The following is a 19,882-nucleotide window of genomic DNA, read 5'->3' as shown; positions in this document are numbered from 1 at the left end:
TAATAATATTGTATAGGTGAAAAGTGAATGTGTAACGGTTAAAATAAGCTATATTCTGGTATATAATTAATATGCAGATGGAGTTCAACTATAAATATTTTGAGGGACTGAATAGCTATTGTAAGGAGTTTTGAGAGTGCTTTACGTTCAATGAAGCTTCGAAACTATGAATAACAGCTGTATCGTCACCTTCATAAATTAACTGCCTGTCATTTTCTCCTACTTTTCGGAAAATCGACAAAAATGTTTCAGTTTTTCATTCGCTTTATGAGATTATATAAAAGTGTTGAAGAAGAGTTTTTGACACTCGCCCCTAAATAAAATAAAAAAAATAGTTTGTTTATGAAGGTGACGATATTAGGAATACCAATAATATTATACTTTAGATGGAACTTGACTATTTTAGATGATTAAATAAAAATCAATCCTGTCGAAAAGAGTGAACAACTGTTGCGTGTTCGTGGTCCCGTGGAAACGAGTGAACGACTGTTGTGTTATTGTTCTCTCACCGTGAACCGTTGCCAGACTATCGTACTCAGTGCATAGTATTTACCGATTTCTGACGCCTAACTATTGCCAAGAAACATCAGAAACTAACCATTTTAACGATAAATATAAATGGATCTAGTTACTGGCGCCCAGGAGAGAGTTTTGGGGCCGGAAGTTGGTAAATATAAGAGCTTGAGTACGACAATCTGGCAACGTTGCACGGTCCCAGAGTCCCACCACCTGTGACGTCAAGTTCAAGTTCATCTTCGCCGGCCGCCACCTGTCCTTCCTTCCTTCCAGCCATGGCCTCCCTTACGCCGGTGACCCACGTTATCTTCGACATGGACGGCCTGCTGCTGGGTAATGTGCTGCCGCTGATATGATATTTTGACCAGGGAGGGCCGGGGGAAGGGTACTACAGGGGGGCGGCGTGTTGGGTGTGACATATCATTTTAACTTTTTTTCACCTTCAGGAATGTGTCTCGGGGTCAGAGGTCACGGGAGGGATAGAGAGGCTAATTTAATGGTTCTGCTCACGATTATTACTGATGGGGTTTGTTAAATATGTTGTTTCGGTATGTAGTGTTGTCTATGCTTATATCCGTCAGTAAGTTTTTGTTCGTTAGTCAAGTACCATTATAAATAACAGGATGATATTGTTTGACTGTTTTGGTGGAGACTGAGACCAGGGAGACTGTAGTAACACATTGCCCTGATGCTGTCACGCTTAACCCGTACAGTGTCGTCTAGTGTCATAGATGGGGTCATGCCAGTTTGCACTTTTTTCATATTTTTTTATTTGCCCCCAAAAATGTAAAAAAAAAAGGACAATTTACAGTTTCACCCAACCAACGATTTTCTTGCATGGTTCATGTTTTTCTGGTGATAGATGTTGTGAATTGCACGATTTTGTACCTTTTCCGTCAAATGTCTACTTTTCGAGTTATGCCTCTCAAGTTATGCCTATCCCCTTCCCTAAACGATCTTGGGGGGCCTGTGGGAACTCGGGTTTTTTGTGTGGGGGAGCATGAAATCGACTAATACGCATTTCAAATGAGGTCGAGAAATCAACATAATACTATGAAGCTTCCTATGATCAGTTTTCATTTCCAATTACTCTGAACCGTAATTTACAATTCCACATGCCTTACTGATTACAGGACCAAGGAGTAATTACCTAGAAGAAAGTAACTTACCTTCTTGAATAATAACTTTTGTTGGAATGCAGACAAATGTACAGAAAGTCCCATTAACATCCATTTAAAAATACGAAAACTTGTCAAACTATTCCTCTTTACTGTCAATATACAATGTTACATACACAAACAATAAGAAAGGACGTATAAGCCCTGAAAAGAGCATGCGTATATATACATACTAGACACTTCCCTAAGAGGTACATACATATACGTACTAAACACTGTACGGGTTAAAAGAAGGGATTCTGTGCAATGTGTTTGGGTAATATTAATTTTTGTTGATATATCCAGGTGTAATGACAGACCTGTTGTATGTCATCATTAGTAAAGGATGGCAGTATCAGAGAGATGCCCTTCTGTTGTGTAATTATGTCACTGCGGGCACCCTGTGTGAGGCTGGCCCCAGCAAGGTTACTGACCGGTGCCTCAGTGTTCCAAAGTGATGCCTTCCTCCCCTGTCAGCCTGTCCTCTGGTGCTGTCTGGGAGGGTCATCAGTCTGCATTATATTTCAGAGCGGTTTATTTCTGTGTTTTTCAAGTTGAATATTTTTGAAAGAAAACTGAATTACAGTCAAGACAGCCCCTGACCAGAATGGCCCCCCATGACGGTCCTCCCTGACAGCCTCTCACGCATACTATGATGGCCCCCTGACAGCTTTTGATACAAAATTCATCATGGATCAGACGGGGCAATATCCTTCCCTCCCACATCGACATTATGCCTACACCTTTCTGAGTAATGTCCTGACAAGATATTTATCAACTTTTGGGCAAGGAGTATTAATATTATTGTAGCCTACTCTGCCGACAGTGACAACGATGGCACTGCCCAAAGTGTATCACTTATTTATCGTAAACAATCACCTTCATAAATATAACCTGTACTAAATCTGAGCTAAACCTGTGTCCTGCTGCCAAGACGCAATGTCCTAGGCTGCATTCAAGCTATTTAAATCAATATGAAGAAGTTTATTTTTTTGGAAGCTTAGCTGTTGCACTACTTTATTCAGAGACCAAAATACAACAAATGATGTATTAACCCCAGATGAGATGTCTATATTATATTAATTCAGTATGTGGTGGGGGCTGTCATGGTATTTGTGGGGCCGTTAGGTAGGGCAATCAGGAAGGACTGTCGTGGCCGGGGGCTGTCCTGACCTCACACACACACACACACACACACACACACACACACACACACACACAGCACCACTAAATCCATACACACCTCGCCTAACACAGACACCGAGAGGCTATACACAGAGTCCACCCAGGCCCTTGTCACGCCCTACGACAAGACTTACACCTGGGACATTAAGGTGAAGTGCATGGGCATGAAGGGACATCAGAGTGCGCAGATCATCATTGACGACCTCGACCTGCCCCTCACCGTTGAGCAGTACCTAGACCAGATTGCCCAACACTATACCGTTTTCTTCCCCACGGCCAAGTTGCTGCCAGGTACGGGGAGGGAGAGAGAGGGAGGGAGAAGGGGCGAGAGAGGTGTCGGTATTGGTATTTCTTCCTGTCTCTTGCTTATGCTTGTGTTTGGGTTGAACCGTTGAATTCTTTGCTTCAATTTATTTCCTATGAGTTCGTATTTTACTTCACTTAGTTTCTTATAGGTTAGATTTTTTGCTTTAATTTCTTTTATGTTCAGGTTAGTTTTTCATCTTTTCATTTTACCTCTTAACCCGGTAGCAGCGACGGGCCAAATTTGTGGCTTTACCGTGTAGCAGCAATGGGCCAAATTTGTGGCTTTACCGTGTAGCAGCGACGGGCCAAATTTGTGGCTTTACCGTGTAGCAGCGACGGGCCAAATTTGTGGCTTTACCGTGTAGCAGCAATGGGCCAAATTTGTGGCTTTACCGTGTAGCAGCGACGGGCCAAATTTGTGGCTTTACCATGTAGCAGTGACGGGCCAAATTTGTGCCATGATATAAACCCCCCCAAAACAGATGATACATAAACCGATCACAAATGCATTGATATATAGTATTATGAAATGGTTTGTGTGAGTGATGGTTTTTTCTCATTTTTCTCGCTTAGAGGGACCTTTAAGAAACATGATCCCCGCTGCTACCGAGTTAATGTTGTCTTTTGTTTTAGTGTTTATCCTCTTTATTCGGGACGTATTTCTTCACTACATTAAGTTTATATTGTCTTAGGGGTACTATTTTTTATTTATTTATTTATTTATTTATTTATTTATTTATTTTTTACCCTTTGATGGCTCCTGTTAGTGTTATCTTTTTATTTTACTTTCTACCTTGGAAGTTTTTGATGTGGTGTCTGTTTAATGGTGTTGGTAATCATTTCTCTGTTCAAGGGTCTGTGGTGTACATTGGTCTGTTCAATGGTTCTTGTTTCCTCCTCGTTTTCTGCTGCCTTGAAAGTCTGTGATGTACGGTAGCATGCTTGTTTTGGCTTCTCCTTTATTTCATGTGTCTTGTCTAACTTTCAGGCTTATTTTGTTAGTTTAATGTTTTTTTCAATTTCTTGTTCTCCTTCGTGTGAGGAAGTTTTGGATTTGCTTTCTATTCCTTTCTCTTTCTCTTGAGTTACCCACACACACACACACACACACACACACACACACACACACACACACACACACACACACACACACACACTTATTTCTGGCCCCAATGAAAAAAAATAAAGTAAAATAAAATAAAATGAGTAAAAAAATGAAAATATGAAAAGAAATAAAAAGGGAAAAAGACATTCAGATAAAAATATGTTACATCAGGATGTTATTTTTTCCTTTCTCTGCATCACTCAATGGAAGTTTTGATGTTGCTAACTTCTATTTCTTTTTCTGTCGTGCGATGAATGTTTGAAGTTATATTTATTTTTTATTCCTTCCTCTGTCATGCTTGTGAAGTTTTGATGTGACCTCTTCTATTCTTATTTTCTCTATCATTCAAGAAAGGTTGGATTGTGCTTTCTATACCTCTCTCAACACCACAGAAGGGAAGTTTGAATGAGCATTTTGATTCTTCGTGTCAGTCAATCAAGGGAAGTTCGAATGAGCATTTTGATTCTTCGTGTCAGTCAATCAAGGGAAGTTTGGATGAGCATTTTGATTCTTCGTGTCAGTCAATCAAGGGAAGTTTGGATGAGCATTTTGATTCTTCGTGTCAGTCAATCAAGGGAAGTTTGGATGAGCATTTTAATTCTTCGTGTCAGTCAATCAAGGGAAGTTTGGATGAGCATTTTGATTCTTCATGTCAGTCAATTAAGGGAAGTTTGGATGAGCATTTTGATTCTTCGTGTCAGTCAATCAAGGGAAGTTTGGATGAGCATTTTGATTCTTCGTGTCAGTCAATCAAGGGAAGTTTGGATGAGCATTTTAATTCTTCGTGTCAGTCAATCAAGGAAGTATGGATTAGCATTTTGATTCTTCGTGTCAGTCAATCAAGGGAAGTTTGGATGAGCATTTTGATTCTTCGTGTCAGTCAATCAAGGGAAGTTTGGATGAGCATTTTAATTCTTCGTGTCAGTCAATCAAGGGAAGTTTGGATGAGCATTTTGATTCTTCGTGTCAGTCAATCAAGGGAAGTTTGGATGAGCATTTTAATTCTTCGTGTCAGTCAATCAAGGGAAGTTTGGATGAGCATTTTGATTCTTCATGTCAGTCAATCAAGGGAAGTTTGGATGAGCATTTTGATTCTTCGTGTCAGTCAATCAAGGGAGGTTCGAATGAGCATTTTAATTCTTCGTGTCAGTCAATCAAGGGAAGTTTGGATGAGCATTTTAATTCTTCGTGTCAGTCAATCAAGGGAAGTTTGGATGAGCATTTTAATTCTTCGTGTCAGTCAATCAAGGGAAGTTTGGATGAGCATTTTGATTCTTCATGTCAGTCAATCAAGGGAAGTTTGGATGAGCATTTTGATTCTTCGTGTCAGTCAATCAAGGGAAGTTTGGATGAGCATTTTGATTCTTCGTGTCAGTCAATCAAGGGAAGTTTGGATGAGCATTTTGATTCTTCGTGTCAGTCAATCAAGGGAAGTTTGGATGAGCATTTTAATTCTTCGTGTCAGTCAATCAAGGGAAGTTTGGATGAGCATTTTGATTCTTCGTGTCAGTCAATCAAGGGAGGTTTGGATGAGCATTTTGATTCTTCGTGTCAGTCAATCAAGGGAAGTTTGGATGAGCATTTTGATTCTTCGTGTCAGTCAATCAAGGGAAGTTTGGATGAGCATTTTAATTCTTCGTGTCAGTCAATCAAGGGAAGTTTGGATGAGCATTTTGATTCTTCGTGTCAGTCAATCAAGGGAAGTTTGGATGAGCATTTTGATTCTTCGTGTCAGTCAATCAAGGGAAGTTTGGATGAGCATTTTGATTCTTCGTGTCAGTCAATCAAGGGAAGTTTGGATGAGCATTTTGATTCTTCGTGTCAGTCAATCAAGGGAAGTTCGAATGAGCATTTTGATTCTTCGTGTCAGTCAATCAAGGGAAGTTTGAATGAGCATTTTGATTCTTCATGTCTGTCAATCAAGGGAAGTTTGGATGAGCATTTTGATTCTTCGTGTAGTCAGTCGAAGGAAGTTTCGGTTGTGTTTCCATTCCGCTCTCTCCGTCCATTCATCCACCAGCCACAACAAGGGAAGAGAGGGACAGCTTGCTTCTCTACTCATTTTGAAAAGCCTCCACACTCACCTCAATCACCTCATTCACCTTAATCAATCTACTAAGCCCGTACACACAAACACACAGACACCGAACGGCTATGCACGGAGTCAATACAGGCCGTTGCCGCACCCTATGGCAAGGACTACCCATGGGAGTTGAAGGCACGCTGCATGGGCCTGAAGAAGGAAGAGTCAGCTACACGTATCATCGACGCACTTGCCCTCCCCCTCTCAGTCCAGCAGTACCTTGAGATGGTCACTGGGCACCACAAGGCTCTCTTCCCCTCTGCTGAGCTTTTGCCAGGTACTGAGGCTTGTCCTGGGTGGGTTTTGTGCTCTTAACCCGTCCGCTGCGATTGGCACGGATTTCGCCTTCACTGGTATCCTGGTAACATACACTCCCAGGTCTTTCTCTGCCTCTGTGGTGGATAGTGGAGTGTTTCCCATGTGGTATTGGTATGCTGGATATCCCTTCACTGGTAGCCTGGTAACATACACTCCCAGGTCTTTCTCTGCCTCTGTGGTGGATAGTGGAGTGTTTCCCATGTGGTATTGGTATGCTGGATATCCCTTCACTGGTAGCCTGGTAACATACACTCCTAGGTCTTTCTCTGCCTCTGTGGTGGATAGTGGAGTGTTTTCCATGTGGTATTGGTGTGCTGGATATCCCTTCACTGGTAGCCTGGTAACATACACTCCCAGGTCTTTCTCTGCCTCTGTGGTGGATAGTGGAGTGTTTCCCATGTGGTATTGGTATGCTGGATATCCCTTCACTGGTAGCCTGGTAACATACACTCCCAGGTCTTTCTCTGCTTCTGTGGTGGATAGTGGAGTGTTTCCCATGTGGTATTGGTATGCTGGATATCCCTTCACTGGTAGCCTGGTGACATACACTCCCAGGTCTTTCTCTGCCTCTGTGGTGGATAGTGAAGTGTTTCCCATGTGGTATTGGTGTGCTGGATATCCCTTCACTGGTACCCTGGTAACATACACTCCCATGTCTTTCTCTGCCTCTGTGGTGGATAGTGGAGTGTTTCCCATGTGGTATTGGTATGCTGGACATCCCCTCCCAAGGTGCATGACTTTACAATTTTCTTCATTGAATTGTAGCAGCCACTTTTTGTTCCATTCCTGTTGCTTGGTGATGTCTTCTTGTAGGAAATCTGCAGTCAAGGGGTTAAGGAGTTCTGGTTTTGGTCTATTAGTCCATGTTTCCTACACTTGGTATATACAGGAAAGCTTATATAGGTCGATCTCCCACCTCTAGAGTTATAGGTGTACTGTATGTTCTTTGGTTACTCTTGTTTCCTCTTGCCTGTTCCTCTTGGGGAAGGATATTATGGAATGTTGGTTTTGTATCCTCTTGTCTCCTTTCATCTTTTCCTTCATTTTATCCTCATTTTTCCTTCCTCTCACCGCCCAGCTCTTTAAAAGTCTCATAACTATCTCCTCGCTGTCATCTCCTCTAGACACAAGAATGCATGTATAGACAGAGAGCCCAGTAAGTCCACAACAGCCCGGCCTTTGAAAGTACAGGTACAGCACATTTTGCGTGGATTTCCTGCCCTCAAGAGTCCGTTAGTTTTGTCCTCTTCCTGTGGTATGCTTGAAGGTTCTCAGTTTTTGGGGAAGTCTGCTGATGGCACTGAATGGGCATGGCTTTTATGTGGACATTTTTTTCAATATACAGCAGAGGAGGCATTTCAAGGGCAAAAAAAGAAAACAATAATGAAAAAAAAAAGCCTGCTTCTCACTGCTCCTACAAGAGTCCTGAGGAGTGGCCGAAAGATAGGACAATTTCGGTTGGAGAGCGGTCCTTTTTTCCTTTCATAGTCTTTTTTGTTTTCCCTCGGCTGCTCCTGGTTCATCTCGTGGTGGCCCAGTACTTAAATGTCTTCAGGGCTGTATTTTAAGACCCCATCGCTTCTCACATCGACTATTTCTATGGGTCAAAGAGGGGATCAATCGGGTCTTCATGAGTGTTTTTTAAGGTTCATGGCACAGAAGAAGGGTCAAACTACCACCGGGGTCATAAAACTACCCCTGGAAAGGCCTACAGCTCCTATGAAAGCCATGTCAAATATGTGAACTTGGGCGACGAAATGTTTTAAAATACGACCCTCAGTCTCGGGCAGTCTATCAGTTCCCTTGCATTGGTGGAGTCTCATTTGGGTACTTCACATCTAGACTAACATGGGAATACAAGAACTCTGCCTGCCATGGCCCACAGCTCTTCACCGCCCAGCTCTTTAGAAGTCTCCTCACCATTTCCTCGCTGTCATCTCCTATAGACACAAGAATACAAGTAGTCTCAGGGCCCCGTTAGCCCACAACAGGCTGGCCTTTGAAGTCTGTCACCATACGTCTTGTCAAATGGAAAATTAATCTACTCAGGATAGAAAAAAGAGTTTCCATCTTTCTCTATCCAAACACTCCCTCCTTGCCTGATCCGTGAGAAACTTTGAGCAGGCAAGGAGGGAGTGTCTGGATAGAGAGAGATGGAAACTCTTCTGCCGTGGCCATCCCCTGGTGGACGCTCCTTGGAGTAGGTGTTGATGAAATGATGATGATGATAGAATTTTTTTCCCACAACTTGCTCAGGCCTAGAACCCAGACTCCTGAGAAGTGAGGCGAATTGCTTAGCCTCATATAGGTGTGTTATGCGCCAACCCAGCTACCCTGTGTATTATTCAACAGAAACGGAAACAGAGCCACGACTCGCACCTCTAAAATCTTCCACTTTTGTCTGGTGTTTAGTTATCTACACGTGAAGGAGTGGTGACCCATCGAGTAGGCTTTTGCGATGCAGGACTGAGACATGACCTTTACTTGGCAGAACCATGTACTAGTGTGCCACGGGACATTGGCACTCCCTAACCTGGCACTCGGTCACACCTGCTTCATCCCATATGGCACTGACCCTGATGACTGATGGGAAAGTAACACCAGAGGGCCTGCAGAGTGCCTGAGAACAGTGGCACATCAGGGCTCGTCACAGTCCACTTGGCACTCACACCCACGGTTGGTGCTTGCAGACACAGTGGGCATTTACCTGGAGGCACACACCCGGGTTCTGGCACCCCACACCATCACCTGGGAGAGGCTGATGGGTGAGATGGGCCGCAGTGCCATGGAGGTGAGTTGCAACTTCTGCCGAGACTACAAACTGGACATCAGCCCCAAGGAGTACAACAGGAGGCTGCGTGATCTGTACCCCGAGGTGTTCCCTGGCACGCCCCTCATGTCAGGTACTCTGCCCTGGCTCACACACCCTTTACTGTACATCCACATCTCTGCGCTCTCTGTCTACACCCTCAGTTTGTATTGCACAGTGAGGTTATTCATCAGCATAGCATCAGCACACCCCTTATGCTCTGTACTTTCCACCCTGGCTCCTGCATCCCTTATACCCGAGTCACACATAGCTGAATTTGAATCCGAATCATTCACTTTGCATTCGGGCACTGATTCGGACTGTTCGGCATGTGTTCGTCTGATTCAAAAACGATTGTGGAAAGTTGACCGAATATTTCCTTCGACATGAAACTTTCAGACTGGAATCGGAAAGGAAAAAAGTTCGGAAGCAGTTCGGCTATGTGTGACTATGTGTTACTGCGCATTCACATCTCTGCACTCATTGCCTACACCCTCCGTTCATATTGCACAGTAGGCTTATCCATCAGCAGACACCTCACCCTATACCCATGGCTTGCACTTGCACCTAACATACTCATTCTGGTAAAACTCTTAGTGTTGATTTTTTTATCCTCTTGGTTCTTATTATGCTTCACTCCTGTTGCCGCCTCTTGCCGACGGGTACAACACATTCACGGAGGATGTCTCGGCCTCTAGAGTGTTTTCCGCCCCTTCCGTTACTCTTGTGGTGGTATTCTTGGAGGTTCACAATTTGGGAAGTCATTGATGGCATTGCTTTGGTGTGGGTTTTAGGCGGACTTTTTCCCTTTGTTTTGTGTCCTCTGCTTTTTTTATTTTTTTTATTTTACATGTACGCCTAGAGCACAGGTAGTAGGCTTCTCTTGAGGGGCCTAGATGGTAGTTGGCCCCAGCCCGTCATGGCGCAGGCAAGTGTTTATAGTGGCGCCATCTTCTCTTGCTTGCTTCGTCTTGTGCTGCTGTTACTTGAAGGGTCTTATTCTGCTGATAATCTCTTAGGTCCCTTGCAGTGGTGTGGTTTAAGTCCAGTTACTTTTCATCTACTATTACACAAGAACACAATTAGTATGGAACATTTTTTTATTTTTTTTTATTCCTCATGGCTTCTCGACTGTGCCTTATTCTTGACTCATTCTTCCTAATCTATCCTTATTTCCCTGTTCTTTTTCTTGTTCTTTCAATTTTTTGGTTGTGGCTCAGTTCTAATCCTTTTCTTGGTTGTGGCTCGGTTCTTATCTTTTCCTTGGTTGTGGCTCGGTTCTTATCTTTTCCTTGGTTGTGGCTCGGTTCTAATCTATCCTAATTTCTTGGTTATGGGTCAAGTTCAGATCTCAAACAAAGGCAACACCATCAACACCTCCAGCAGTTATTTCCCTCCCATTAATTTGAGCATCAGTGGGTGTGGACTCAAATTTTTTTTTTTTTTTTTTACGTTGCTGCCTATTGCGCCGGTAGGCATCTTCCCGGAGGGGCCTGATGGTCGGCCCAAGGCTTCTTCCAGGTGGGGCCTGATGATCGGCCCAGCCCGTTCTGGCGCAGGCGAGTGTTTATAGTGGCGCCATCTTGCACTGGCTCATGCTGCCCCCCGGAACTCGTTCTTGATTCGCTTGGACGGCTTCCTCTAGAGTCCGGGTTGATGGGTGGTCTTCAGGACAGCATGTGGGTAGTTTTAAGCCACTCGGCGGTGACTGAAAAATCCGAGGTGGTAGTGTGGGGATTCGAACCTGCGTCGTCCATCACGCGGTGAATGTGGGCCCAGAACGCTACCAGTTCAGCCACCGCCTACCCTAAATGAGTATGCATCTGCTTCTGCCAAAAGAGCGAGGGAGAGTCTCAGAAGCTCACCATGATATTTGTGTCACTGAGGAAATGGGCCAAACACAGAATAGATGTGAAGGACAAGAGGAGATTAGAAAAATTAAAAGTACTTCATAGATCACTTTCAGCTCAGGATAAACGACTTTTCTCAGTTTCAGACATTAATTAGAAGAAGGAAAGAAAGTGAAAACAAGTGCATGAAACATTTAGTGATGAGGGCGTTTACGACGCGCCAGAAAAAAAATAAAAATGACCCCACGAAGCTGCTTAGGCTTTCAAGACAGTGGCATGCACCCTTATATTTAGTGCCAAGGGTAATGAAGTGTGCCAGAAGAGACTTGGCCCTCGGTGGTGCCACAAAACAATGGCACTCACCTATTCCCTGGGACACTGAGGCACCCACCACATCCCACTTGGCACTGACCTCCCTGGCTGGTGCTGGAGTGCCTCAAGATGAACATTCTTCAGAAATTTCTTACCGTGACCCAATATTTGAAGCTCCACCCTCACGACCTGTCTTGAAGCCTCTGGACATGGCACTGAGGTCACTGATTGGTGGGAAGCTAACATCAGAGGACCTGTGGAAGGACCCTCAGTGCTTGCAGAGTGCCTAACACAGCCCACTTGGCACTCACGCCCACGGTTGGTGCTTGCAGACACGGTGGGCATCTACTTGGGCCTGCACGTCCGTCTTCTGGCACCCTACGGTCACACCATCACCTGGGAGAGGCTGATGGACGAGATGGGCCGCAGCTGCATTGAGTTGTGCCGGAACATCTGCCGGGAGTACAAACTGGACATCAGCCCCGAGGATTACATGGAGAATATGTTTGCGCTCTACCCCGGGGCGTTCGCTGACACACCCTTCATGCCAGGTACTTCGCCCGGCTCTGGCACCTCCTCTGCACCCTTGTTTGACACTCACAGCTCTGCGCTCCTTCCCTACACCCTCAGACTGTATGCATGGTAGGCTCGTTAATCAGCTAATACGCCTCAGCTTACACCCATGCCTTGTATCCTTGCGACATGTACGTTCAAAGCATCATTTTTAATATTGAAATCCATGAATGGTCATCAAAGGTAAACAGAACATTGATATAAACCCAGACCCAGAGTTCCCTTAATGAGACAGAGGAAATGTGTCTTGCCCAGGAACAGTCTCGGCCACACAGCAAATTTAAGCATCGTAAATACCACCCACATTAGTAACTGTAACATATTAGTGATTGGAGCGCCTGTACTCACCTTCCTTACATGCATTGACGTATAACCCTTTGTGAAGAATACCGGACTAAAATGAAAAACCAAGGTAGATACAATACTCTGAAACACGTTGGCTATACTGGTTTGGCTGTTTCTTGTGCCGCACTTGGACGTGGCTGCTGACCCTCGCCCTCGTAGTGGTAACAGTGCACGACAGACTAATGGGTGTGTGAACTGCCTGTGGTGAGCTTTGAACATGCTGTAACCGTTGCCGCCAAGAATAACCATGATGCATTGCTTTGTATATGTTTGGAATCATGGCCATAGTGTAGGTTGATGTTTATATGTAGTGATGTTCAAGGCTATATATGATTGCTCCAATGTATGACACCGAAATTGACCTCTCTTGGCTACTCTTTACTTTTGGTTGTTATGGGAGCGGCAAGTAGCAGGCTTTTTTTTTTTTTCTCACTTTTTGTTGCTCTTGTTTATTATGGGAGTGGCAAGTAGCATCCTTTTTTATTTTTTTTCACTTTTTGTTGCCCTTGAGCCGTCTCTGTTGTAAAAAAAAAAAAAGTCCCTATCCTGGTCTCCCACAATCACTGTACTGAGTCAACCTTTCACCCATTGCTTGCATCTCCTTATTCCCTTAGTCCATTCCCTTGCTCATCCCCTCGCCCAGCACCCATCGCTCACATCCAGGCTGCTTATTGCCAGTCACTAACCCTTAGACGGCGGTGGAACTCTACACAGACGGTCCAGAACTCAGTCAGTTTTGTATGGCAGAAATATAACACTTCCAGACTGCGGTAGAATCTATATGAAGACGATAGTTAAAACGTCTCATGCAGCGTAACTATATTAACTGCGGTCCTAAGGTTGGCAGTGACCATATATAGACCATTCATTATGGGGGGAGCTACTCTTCAGATACTGCCGCTGTCTAAGGGCTAAACACCTTGGAATGTCTTACCTGTGAAGAGAGACTGGCTTTTACTTTCCGTTCGTCTTCGTTTTCGTTCAGTGGAAAGAAATTTGATGAAGGGTGATTTTGTGTCTATTCTTGTTTGAGGGCTTCAGTCTGCAGCGCCCACCATGATTGCTTTTGCCACTAGAAGAGGTTAGTGTGGATAGCTAGCAGGGGTGTGGAGTCGGCGTTAAATTTTCCGACTCCGGGAAATTTCGCCGGGTGATTTTATGTCTATTCTTGCTTGAGGGCTTCAGTCTGCAGCGCTCGCCATGATTGCTTTTGCCATAAGAAGAGGTTAGTGTGAATAGCCAAATAGACTCTTGAGGTCCTTTTCTTATATGTATTTACACCCAAATTACATGTACTCTATATAGACAACATCCAGATAATGTGAAAGAAAAAAAAATCACAACTACATTACACGATAAATGATTACGTTAAGGAGTCGGAGCCGGGAGTATTTTTACCGACTCTGACTCCACGCCCCTGATAGCTAGTGTTGCTTGTTTGGAATACAGCCGTCCCTCAAATAGTACAGTTTCCAATAGTTCGGTTTTGGTTTTATGTGGATTTTCATAGAAGATTTTTTTAGGATTTTTGAATTTCCCAACGAGCATGAAATTTAAAAATCCTAAAAAAATCTTCCGTGACAATCCGTATAAAACCGAAACCGAACTATTGAAAACCGTACTATTTGAGGGATGACTGTAATTGTGTTTTCCTTCTCGCTGATCTGATAACCAACACAGCTGAGGAAATGTGTCTTGTCCAGGAACAGCCTCGGCCACCCAGCAAATTTAAGCATAGTAAATAGCACCCACATTAGTAACTGTAACGTAACCACTGTAATTAGTACCTGTGTATTAGTGACTGGAGCGGCTGTACTCACCTTCCTTACATGCATTGACATAGAACCTTTTGTGACCTTCATTGCTGATCTGTATAGCCCTTTGTGACCTCCAGTGCTGATACTGTATGGGCCGTATTGCTAAACCTTTCGTCACCTAAGTTCACATATTTGACAAGGCTTTCACAGGAGTTTGGGACATTTCCAGGATTAGCTTTATGACCCTGGTGGTAGTTTGATCCCTCTTCTGTACCGTGAACCTGAAGAAACACTCATTAGAGCCTGATTAACCCTTTCTTTGACCTTTAGAAGTAGCTGATGTGAGAAGCGAACATGTCATAATGCCGACCTATAACCCTTTGTGACCTCCATTGCCGATACTGTATAACCCTTTGTGACCTCCATTGCTGCTGATAGAACCGTTTCTCTTCCCCTTGTTGCTGAGGAGAGAGAGGAATGGAAACGCCTTCTTTTTGTTTCGCCTTTTGGGAATCACGGTTGAGGAGGAATTATGGCGATGATCTCACGTATAAAATTTTGTGTAGTCTTTCCGAGATTCATAAACTGAGGAAAAATTCGACGTTGATCTCGTGTAAAAATATCTTGATAACCTAATAATCTTGACATCTGAGTTTCCGGGTCTCATTACTTTATCGACTTATTTTCACAGTTTAGAATATCCACCACAGATGATGTATTATTTCCATTGCTTTCCTTGCTTATGTATCACTTTTCTCCTTTTGCTAGTTTACCTTACCTGGGCTGAAGCTTAAGTTTATTGTCTCTAGTTCCTTGCTTCTCTCTTATACTTTGCATGATCTGTCTATTTGTCTGACTGATAATATTAACCCGGTAGCAGTGATGGGCCAAATTTGTGGCTTTACCGTGTAGCAGCGACGGGCCAAATTTGTGTCTTTACCGTGTACCAGCGACGGGCAAATTTGTGTCTTAACCGTGTAGCAGCGACGGGCCAAATTTGTGCCATGATATAAAACCCCCAAAATAGATGATGCATAAACTGATCACAAATGCTTTGATATATATTATGAAATGGTTTGCATGAGTGATGATTTCATTTTTCTCGCTAAGAGGGGCCCTTAAGAATCATGATCCCTGCAGCTACCGGGTTAACAAACATGCTTTATTTTAGATTTATAAGCATATTGTATAAGATGAAATATACAGCTTTTTAGTCACGAAATATACTGAAACTGACCTTCTCACCGTCCTGTCTGTACTGGCGGTAAAACATATGTATACTTTTTCTTGCAGTAGATAAGAGAAAATAGATTTAGTACATATTACCCATTCCCCCATCCCATTTAAATATGCTTCAGACCCTTTCCTCCCTTCATAAATACTCATATCATCATCCATCCTTCCTTAGTCACCCACTCACTCTTACTCTTCCCCTATTCTTATTCAACAGTCACTAAATCACTTGTTAATCCTTAGTCTACAATCACTCCTACCCTAATGCAGTCTACAGTTTCCCGATTACCCCTACAAAGTCCCTCAGTCCCCCCTATCAAGCCCCGAGTCCCCAGTCCTTCCTACAAAATCCCACCCTTACCAACTCACCCATCCACCCCAGTACAGTCCCCCTACAAAGTCCACAGTCTCCCAGTCCCCCTAACTAACTCACCCATGCACTCCAATACAGTCCACAGTCCGCTAGTAACCTCCAAAAAATCATGTCTCCTAGCCACTCGTACACACTCCCATAGTCCCTTAGTTCCCCTCACCAAGCCCCCAGTCCCCAGCCCTCTTTCCACACCCAGGGGCAGAGCGGCTGGTCCGTCACCTCCACAAGCACAAGGTCCCCATCGCCATAGCCTCCGGGGGCGCCAAGGACAGCTACGACCTCAAGACAACCAACCACGGCGAGTTCATCTCCATGTTCAAGCACGTGGTCCTGGCCTCCAGCGACCCTGAGGTGAAGCAAGGCAAACCGTCGCCCGATGTCTTCCTGGTGTGTGCTGGACGCTTCCCGGATAAGCCCGACCCTTCCAAGGTGTGTGGGGGGGAGGAGGGAGGGAGTGAGTGAGTGGGGAGGGAGGTGTGTGATTGGGGTGAAAGAGGGAGTGGGGAAAAAAAGGATGGTTAGGGAGTGGGGGAAAAAAGGGATGGTTAGGGAGCAGGTAGCAAGGAAGGGAGGGTAAAGAAGGGAGTTGGGAGGAAGGGAGATAGTAAGAAAGTAAGGAGAAAGGGAGAGGTAAAAAGGGAGTACAGAGGAAGTGGGGAGAAAGGGAGGAAAGAAGGGAGTAGAGAGGAGTCACCTTTAGGGAGGAACGGGGAGGAAGGGAGATAATTAAGGAGGGAGAAGGGAGGAAATGGGACGATCGGGAAGGTATGTGATGGGGAGGAGGGAGGTAGTGAGGAGAACTGGGGAGAAGGGGAGGAAAGAAGGGAGCAGAGAGGAGTCACCTTTAGGGAAGAACGGGGAGGAAGGGAGATAATTAAGGAGGGAGAGGGGAGGAAATGGGACGATCTGAGGTAGTGAGGAGAAAGGGAGATGGTAAGGAAGATATGTGACGGAGGAGAGAGAGATGAAAAGGGGAGGAAAGAAATGGTTAGGTGTGTGAATGGAGCAAGAGAGGGAATGGGAAGAAAAGGGAAAAGACAAGACAGGCAAACTTATATTACCTTATCCACTATTACCTGACTCTCCCCTCCCCCTCCACAGTGCCTAGTGTTCGAGGACGCGCCCAATGGTGTGGAGGCGTCCGTGGCGGCAGGCATGCAGGTGGTGATGGTGCCTGACCCGCGCCTCAAACCCGAGCTGACCACTGGTGCCACGCAGGTCCTCGCCTCACTGGAAGACTTCAAGCCCGAGCTGTTTGGCCTCCCACCCTATGAGGAGTAGGGGTGCAGTGGGGGGGAAGGAGAAGAGGTGGAGATGCAGGTGGAAAGAGGAGGGAAGGGGAGAGACGAGATAGTGAGTTAGAGAGAGGAAATGGATTGAAAGGAAAGAGGAGATGAGATGAAAGAAGGAAAGCTGGATGGAGGTAGAGAAGTAGAAGAGAGGAAGTGAAATGAAAGAGACGAGATGAGTTGAGATGATTGAGATGTGGTGGAGGTGAAGAAGGGAAGATAAAACAGGTGTAGAGCGGAAATTGAAGGAAACAAAAAAGGAAATATGGAGATAGAGACGCAGATAAGACATTTTACCTCCCCATCCTTTTGAATAACCAGATAATGGAGTCCAGATAAGGAGGGAGAGGAGGAGTACCAGTAATAGGAGTTAAGAGATAATGGCAAATGGAGGGAAAAAGTGCAGTTAGATAATGGCTTGTTGGGGAAAAAGTTAGAGTACAAAGGATTGAAGATGGAATGGGGGGTGGAGTGTAAGGTGGTAATAGATAGGAGAGAATGTGGAGTAGTGGAATGAAGGGTGCGTTGAGAGGAAAGCAAGGAAATAGTGAGAGAAATGAGAGACAGGAATGAAGTGCAGGTAGCTATTAACGAGTCCCAGGTGAGATATTGTCGAGTGAAAGTGTTCCCTATTAATTGTGTCATTGAGAGAGAGAGAGAGAGAGAGAGAGAGAGAGAGAGAGAGAGAGAGAGTCAGGGCATCCTAATCCACACCATTTTATTGTCATGGATGTACTATTGCCACAGGAGTGTTTGGTGCCATATGATCACAGTAGTTGCAGCCCCAATCAATGAACTTCATCCGCAGTGTATGGAGAGTATCCGGTAGACACTAACAAGCAAACCATTCTCCTCTTTGATGCCATATGACCACGGTTGATGCAGTGCCGTAATTGCAAACCCCACCCAGCCATGTACTTACTTTACCCACAGTGTTTAGAAAGCATCTGGTAGACACAAGGAAACCATTCTCCTCTTTGATGCTGTATGACCACGGTTGATGCAGTGCCGTAATTGCAAACCCCACCCAGTCATATACTCGTATTTAACTTTACCCACAGTGTTTAGAAACTATCCGGTAGACACTAACAGGTAAACCATTCCCCTCAGTAGCCGGGAGTACCTCTAACCCGGTAGCAGCGACGGGCCAAATGTGTGCCATGATATAAACCCCAAAAATAGATGATGCCGAAACTGATCACAAATGCGTTGATATATATTATGAAATGGTTTGCGTGAGTGATGATTTTTTTCTCATTTTTCTCGCTTAGAGGGACCATTAAGAAACATGATCCCCGCAGCTACCGGGTTATGGGGAGTCTAAGAAATGTATTAACCCCTTAAACGGTGGTGGAACTATATGTAGATGGTCCAAATTTCAGTCAGTTTTGTGTGGCAGTAATATAACAACACTTCCAGATTGCGATAGAATATATAGATGATAGTTAAAACATCCATTATGCGGCGTAACTATGCATCCCCTTCCTTCTCTTCTCCTTCCCTTCCCTCCCCTCCCCTCCCCTTCTCATCCTTTCCTTTCCTTCCCTTCCCTTCCCTTCTATGTTTATGCTACGATACTAAGGTCATTTTTGTGGGGAGCTACTCTTTAAACACTGCTGTCGTCTAAGGGTTAAGCTCCTACCATGACAATTTCCCAAGGCCCCAGAGAAGATTAACTGGATTTTCTTAGTCGAGTTTTCCCGTTCACAGCGCAGGAGTCATGTAAAACTGTCACTAGGATCACAGAACTTTTTTTTATATCAAAGGATGCGGCTCAAGGGCAACAAAAAGAGGCCGCTCCCATTCAGCATCTTCCACGACGAAACTTCCACGAAACTCGGCATCTTCTACGACAGGCTTTTCCAACGGGTTAACTGAGGTGCCGATAGGTTTAATGATATGGGCTTAACACCTTCGGGAACATAAGAACGTAAGGAGTCTGCAAGAGGCCGGTTGACAAGTACCTGCAGTAGAGTAGTCGATGGTACACTAACCTAGGACTTTGATTTCCACCTGTAGACATTCTCAGGTATTCTATTATTCATGGCTTAGTTGGTATTGCATGTCGGAACAGTGGGCGAAGTGTCGAGATGAAATTCTACCATAACTTAAGTTTTATAACGGTGTAAAAATGAATTATATTTATGCGAGCACTTGACGTTGGTTGTTATGTGGGTTGTGAGTGCCATTGTTGTTGATGAAGTGAGATGATTATGTATTGTTGTAATAAAGCCACAAGGGGGGAAGCTGTAGTGTTTTGTCACCCTCTGTTAACATACACCAATATACATGCTTAACTTAACCCCTTCACTCCGGCGACGCTGATGTTGGCATCTGACGGGTGTGAAACGGCGTCACTGTTAGTCCTCTTCTAAACCTCTTAATCCTCTTCCATTTCCTCTTAATCCACTTGTAAACCTTTTAAGAGGAAATGGAAGAGGAATTTAGAGGAGGATTGAGAGGTTTAGAAGGGGATTAAACCTCTTCCATTTCCTCTTAATCCTCTTGTAAACCTTTTAAGAGGAAATGGAAGAGGAATTTAGAGGAGGATTGAGAGGTTTAGAAGGGGATTAAACCTCTTCCATTTCCTCTTAATCCTCTTGTAAACCTTTTAAGAGGAAATGGAAGAGGAATTTAGAGGAGGATTGAGAGGTTTAGAAGGGGATTAAAC

The 19,882-nt window shown here is 44.4% G+C and overlaps 1 protein-coding gene and 2 long non-coding RNA genes across 6 annotated transcripts; 2 read left to right on the top strand and 1 right to left on the bottom strand.

The window, feature by feature from the left end:
• The first annotated feature begins 696 nt into the window (after positions 1–696).
• Positions 697–17,904, top strand: LOC126982289 (pseudouridine-5'-phosphatase-like). Of its 4 annotated transcripts, none has more exons than XM_050834283.1 (4): positions 697–849; positions 2,931–3,149; positions 16,119–16,351; positions 17,024–17,904. In XM_050834283.1, the coding sequence occupies exons 1-4, from the start codon at positions 792–794 to the stop codon at positions 17,201–17,203; spliced, it is 690 nt and encodes a 229-aa protein (XP_050690240.1). In that variant the 5' UTR covers positions 697–791; the 3' UTR covers positions 17,204–17,904. The 4 variants fall into 4 exon arrangements, with proteins under 4 accessions (XP_050690240.1, XP_050690243.1, XP_050690242.1 ...); XM_050834286.1 differs by lacking the exon at positions 2,931–3,149 and adding an exon at positions 9,361–9,573 and having other exon boundaries at positions 705–849; XM_050834285.1 differs by lacking the exon at positions 2,931–3,149 and adding an exon at positions 11,974–12,192 and having other exon boundaries at positions 706–849.
• LOC126982293 (uncharacterized) lies at positions 12,202–14,664 on the top strand. The gene is made up of 2 exons (XR_007735026.1): positions 12,202–13,640; positions 13,785–14,664. It is a non-coding gene; the product is annotated as an uncharacterized LOC126982293 (long non-coding RNA).
• On the bottom strand, positions 17,857–19,832 carry LOC126982292 (uncharacterized). The gene is made up of 2 exons (XR_007735025.1): positions 19,693–19,832; positions 17,857–19,597 (listed from the first exon to the last, which is right to left on the bottom strand). It is a non-coding gene; the product is annotated as an uncharacterized LOC126982292 (long non-coding RNA).
• Positions 19,833–19,882: the final 50 nt, after the last annotated feature.

Source organism: Eriocheir sinensis, chromosome 50 (genome assembly GCF_024679095.1).
Source record: "Eriocheir sinensis breed Jianghai 21 chromosome 50, ASM2467909v1, whole genome shotgun sequence".
NCBI classification, from domain to species: domain Eukaryota; kingdom Metazoa; phylum Arthropoda; class Malacostraca; order Decapoda; family Varunidae; genus Eriocheir; species Eriocheir sinensis.
This window is presented reverse-complemented; position numbering and strand designations above follow the sequence as displayed.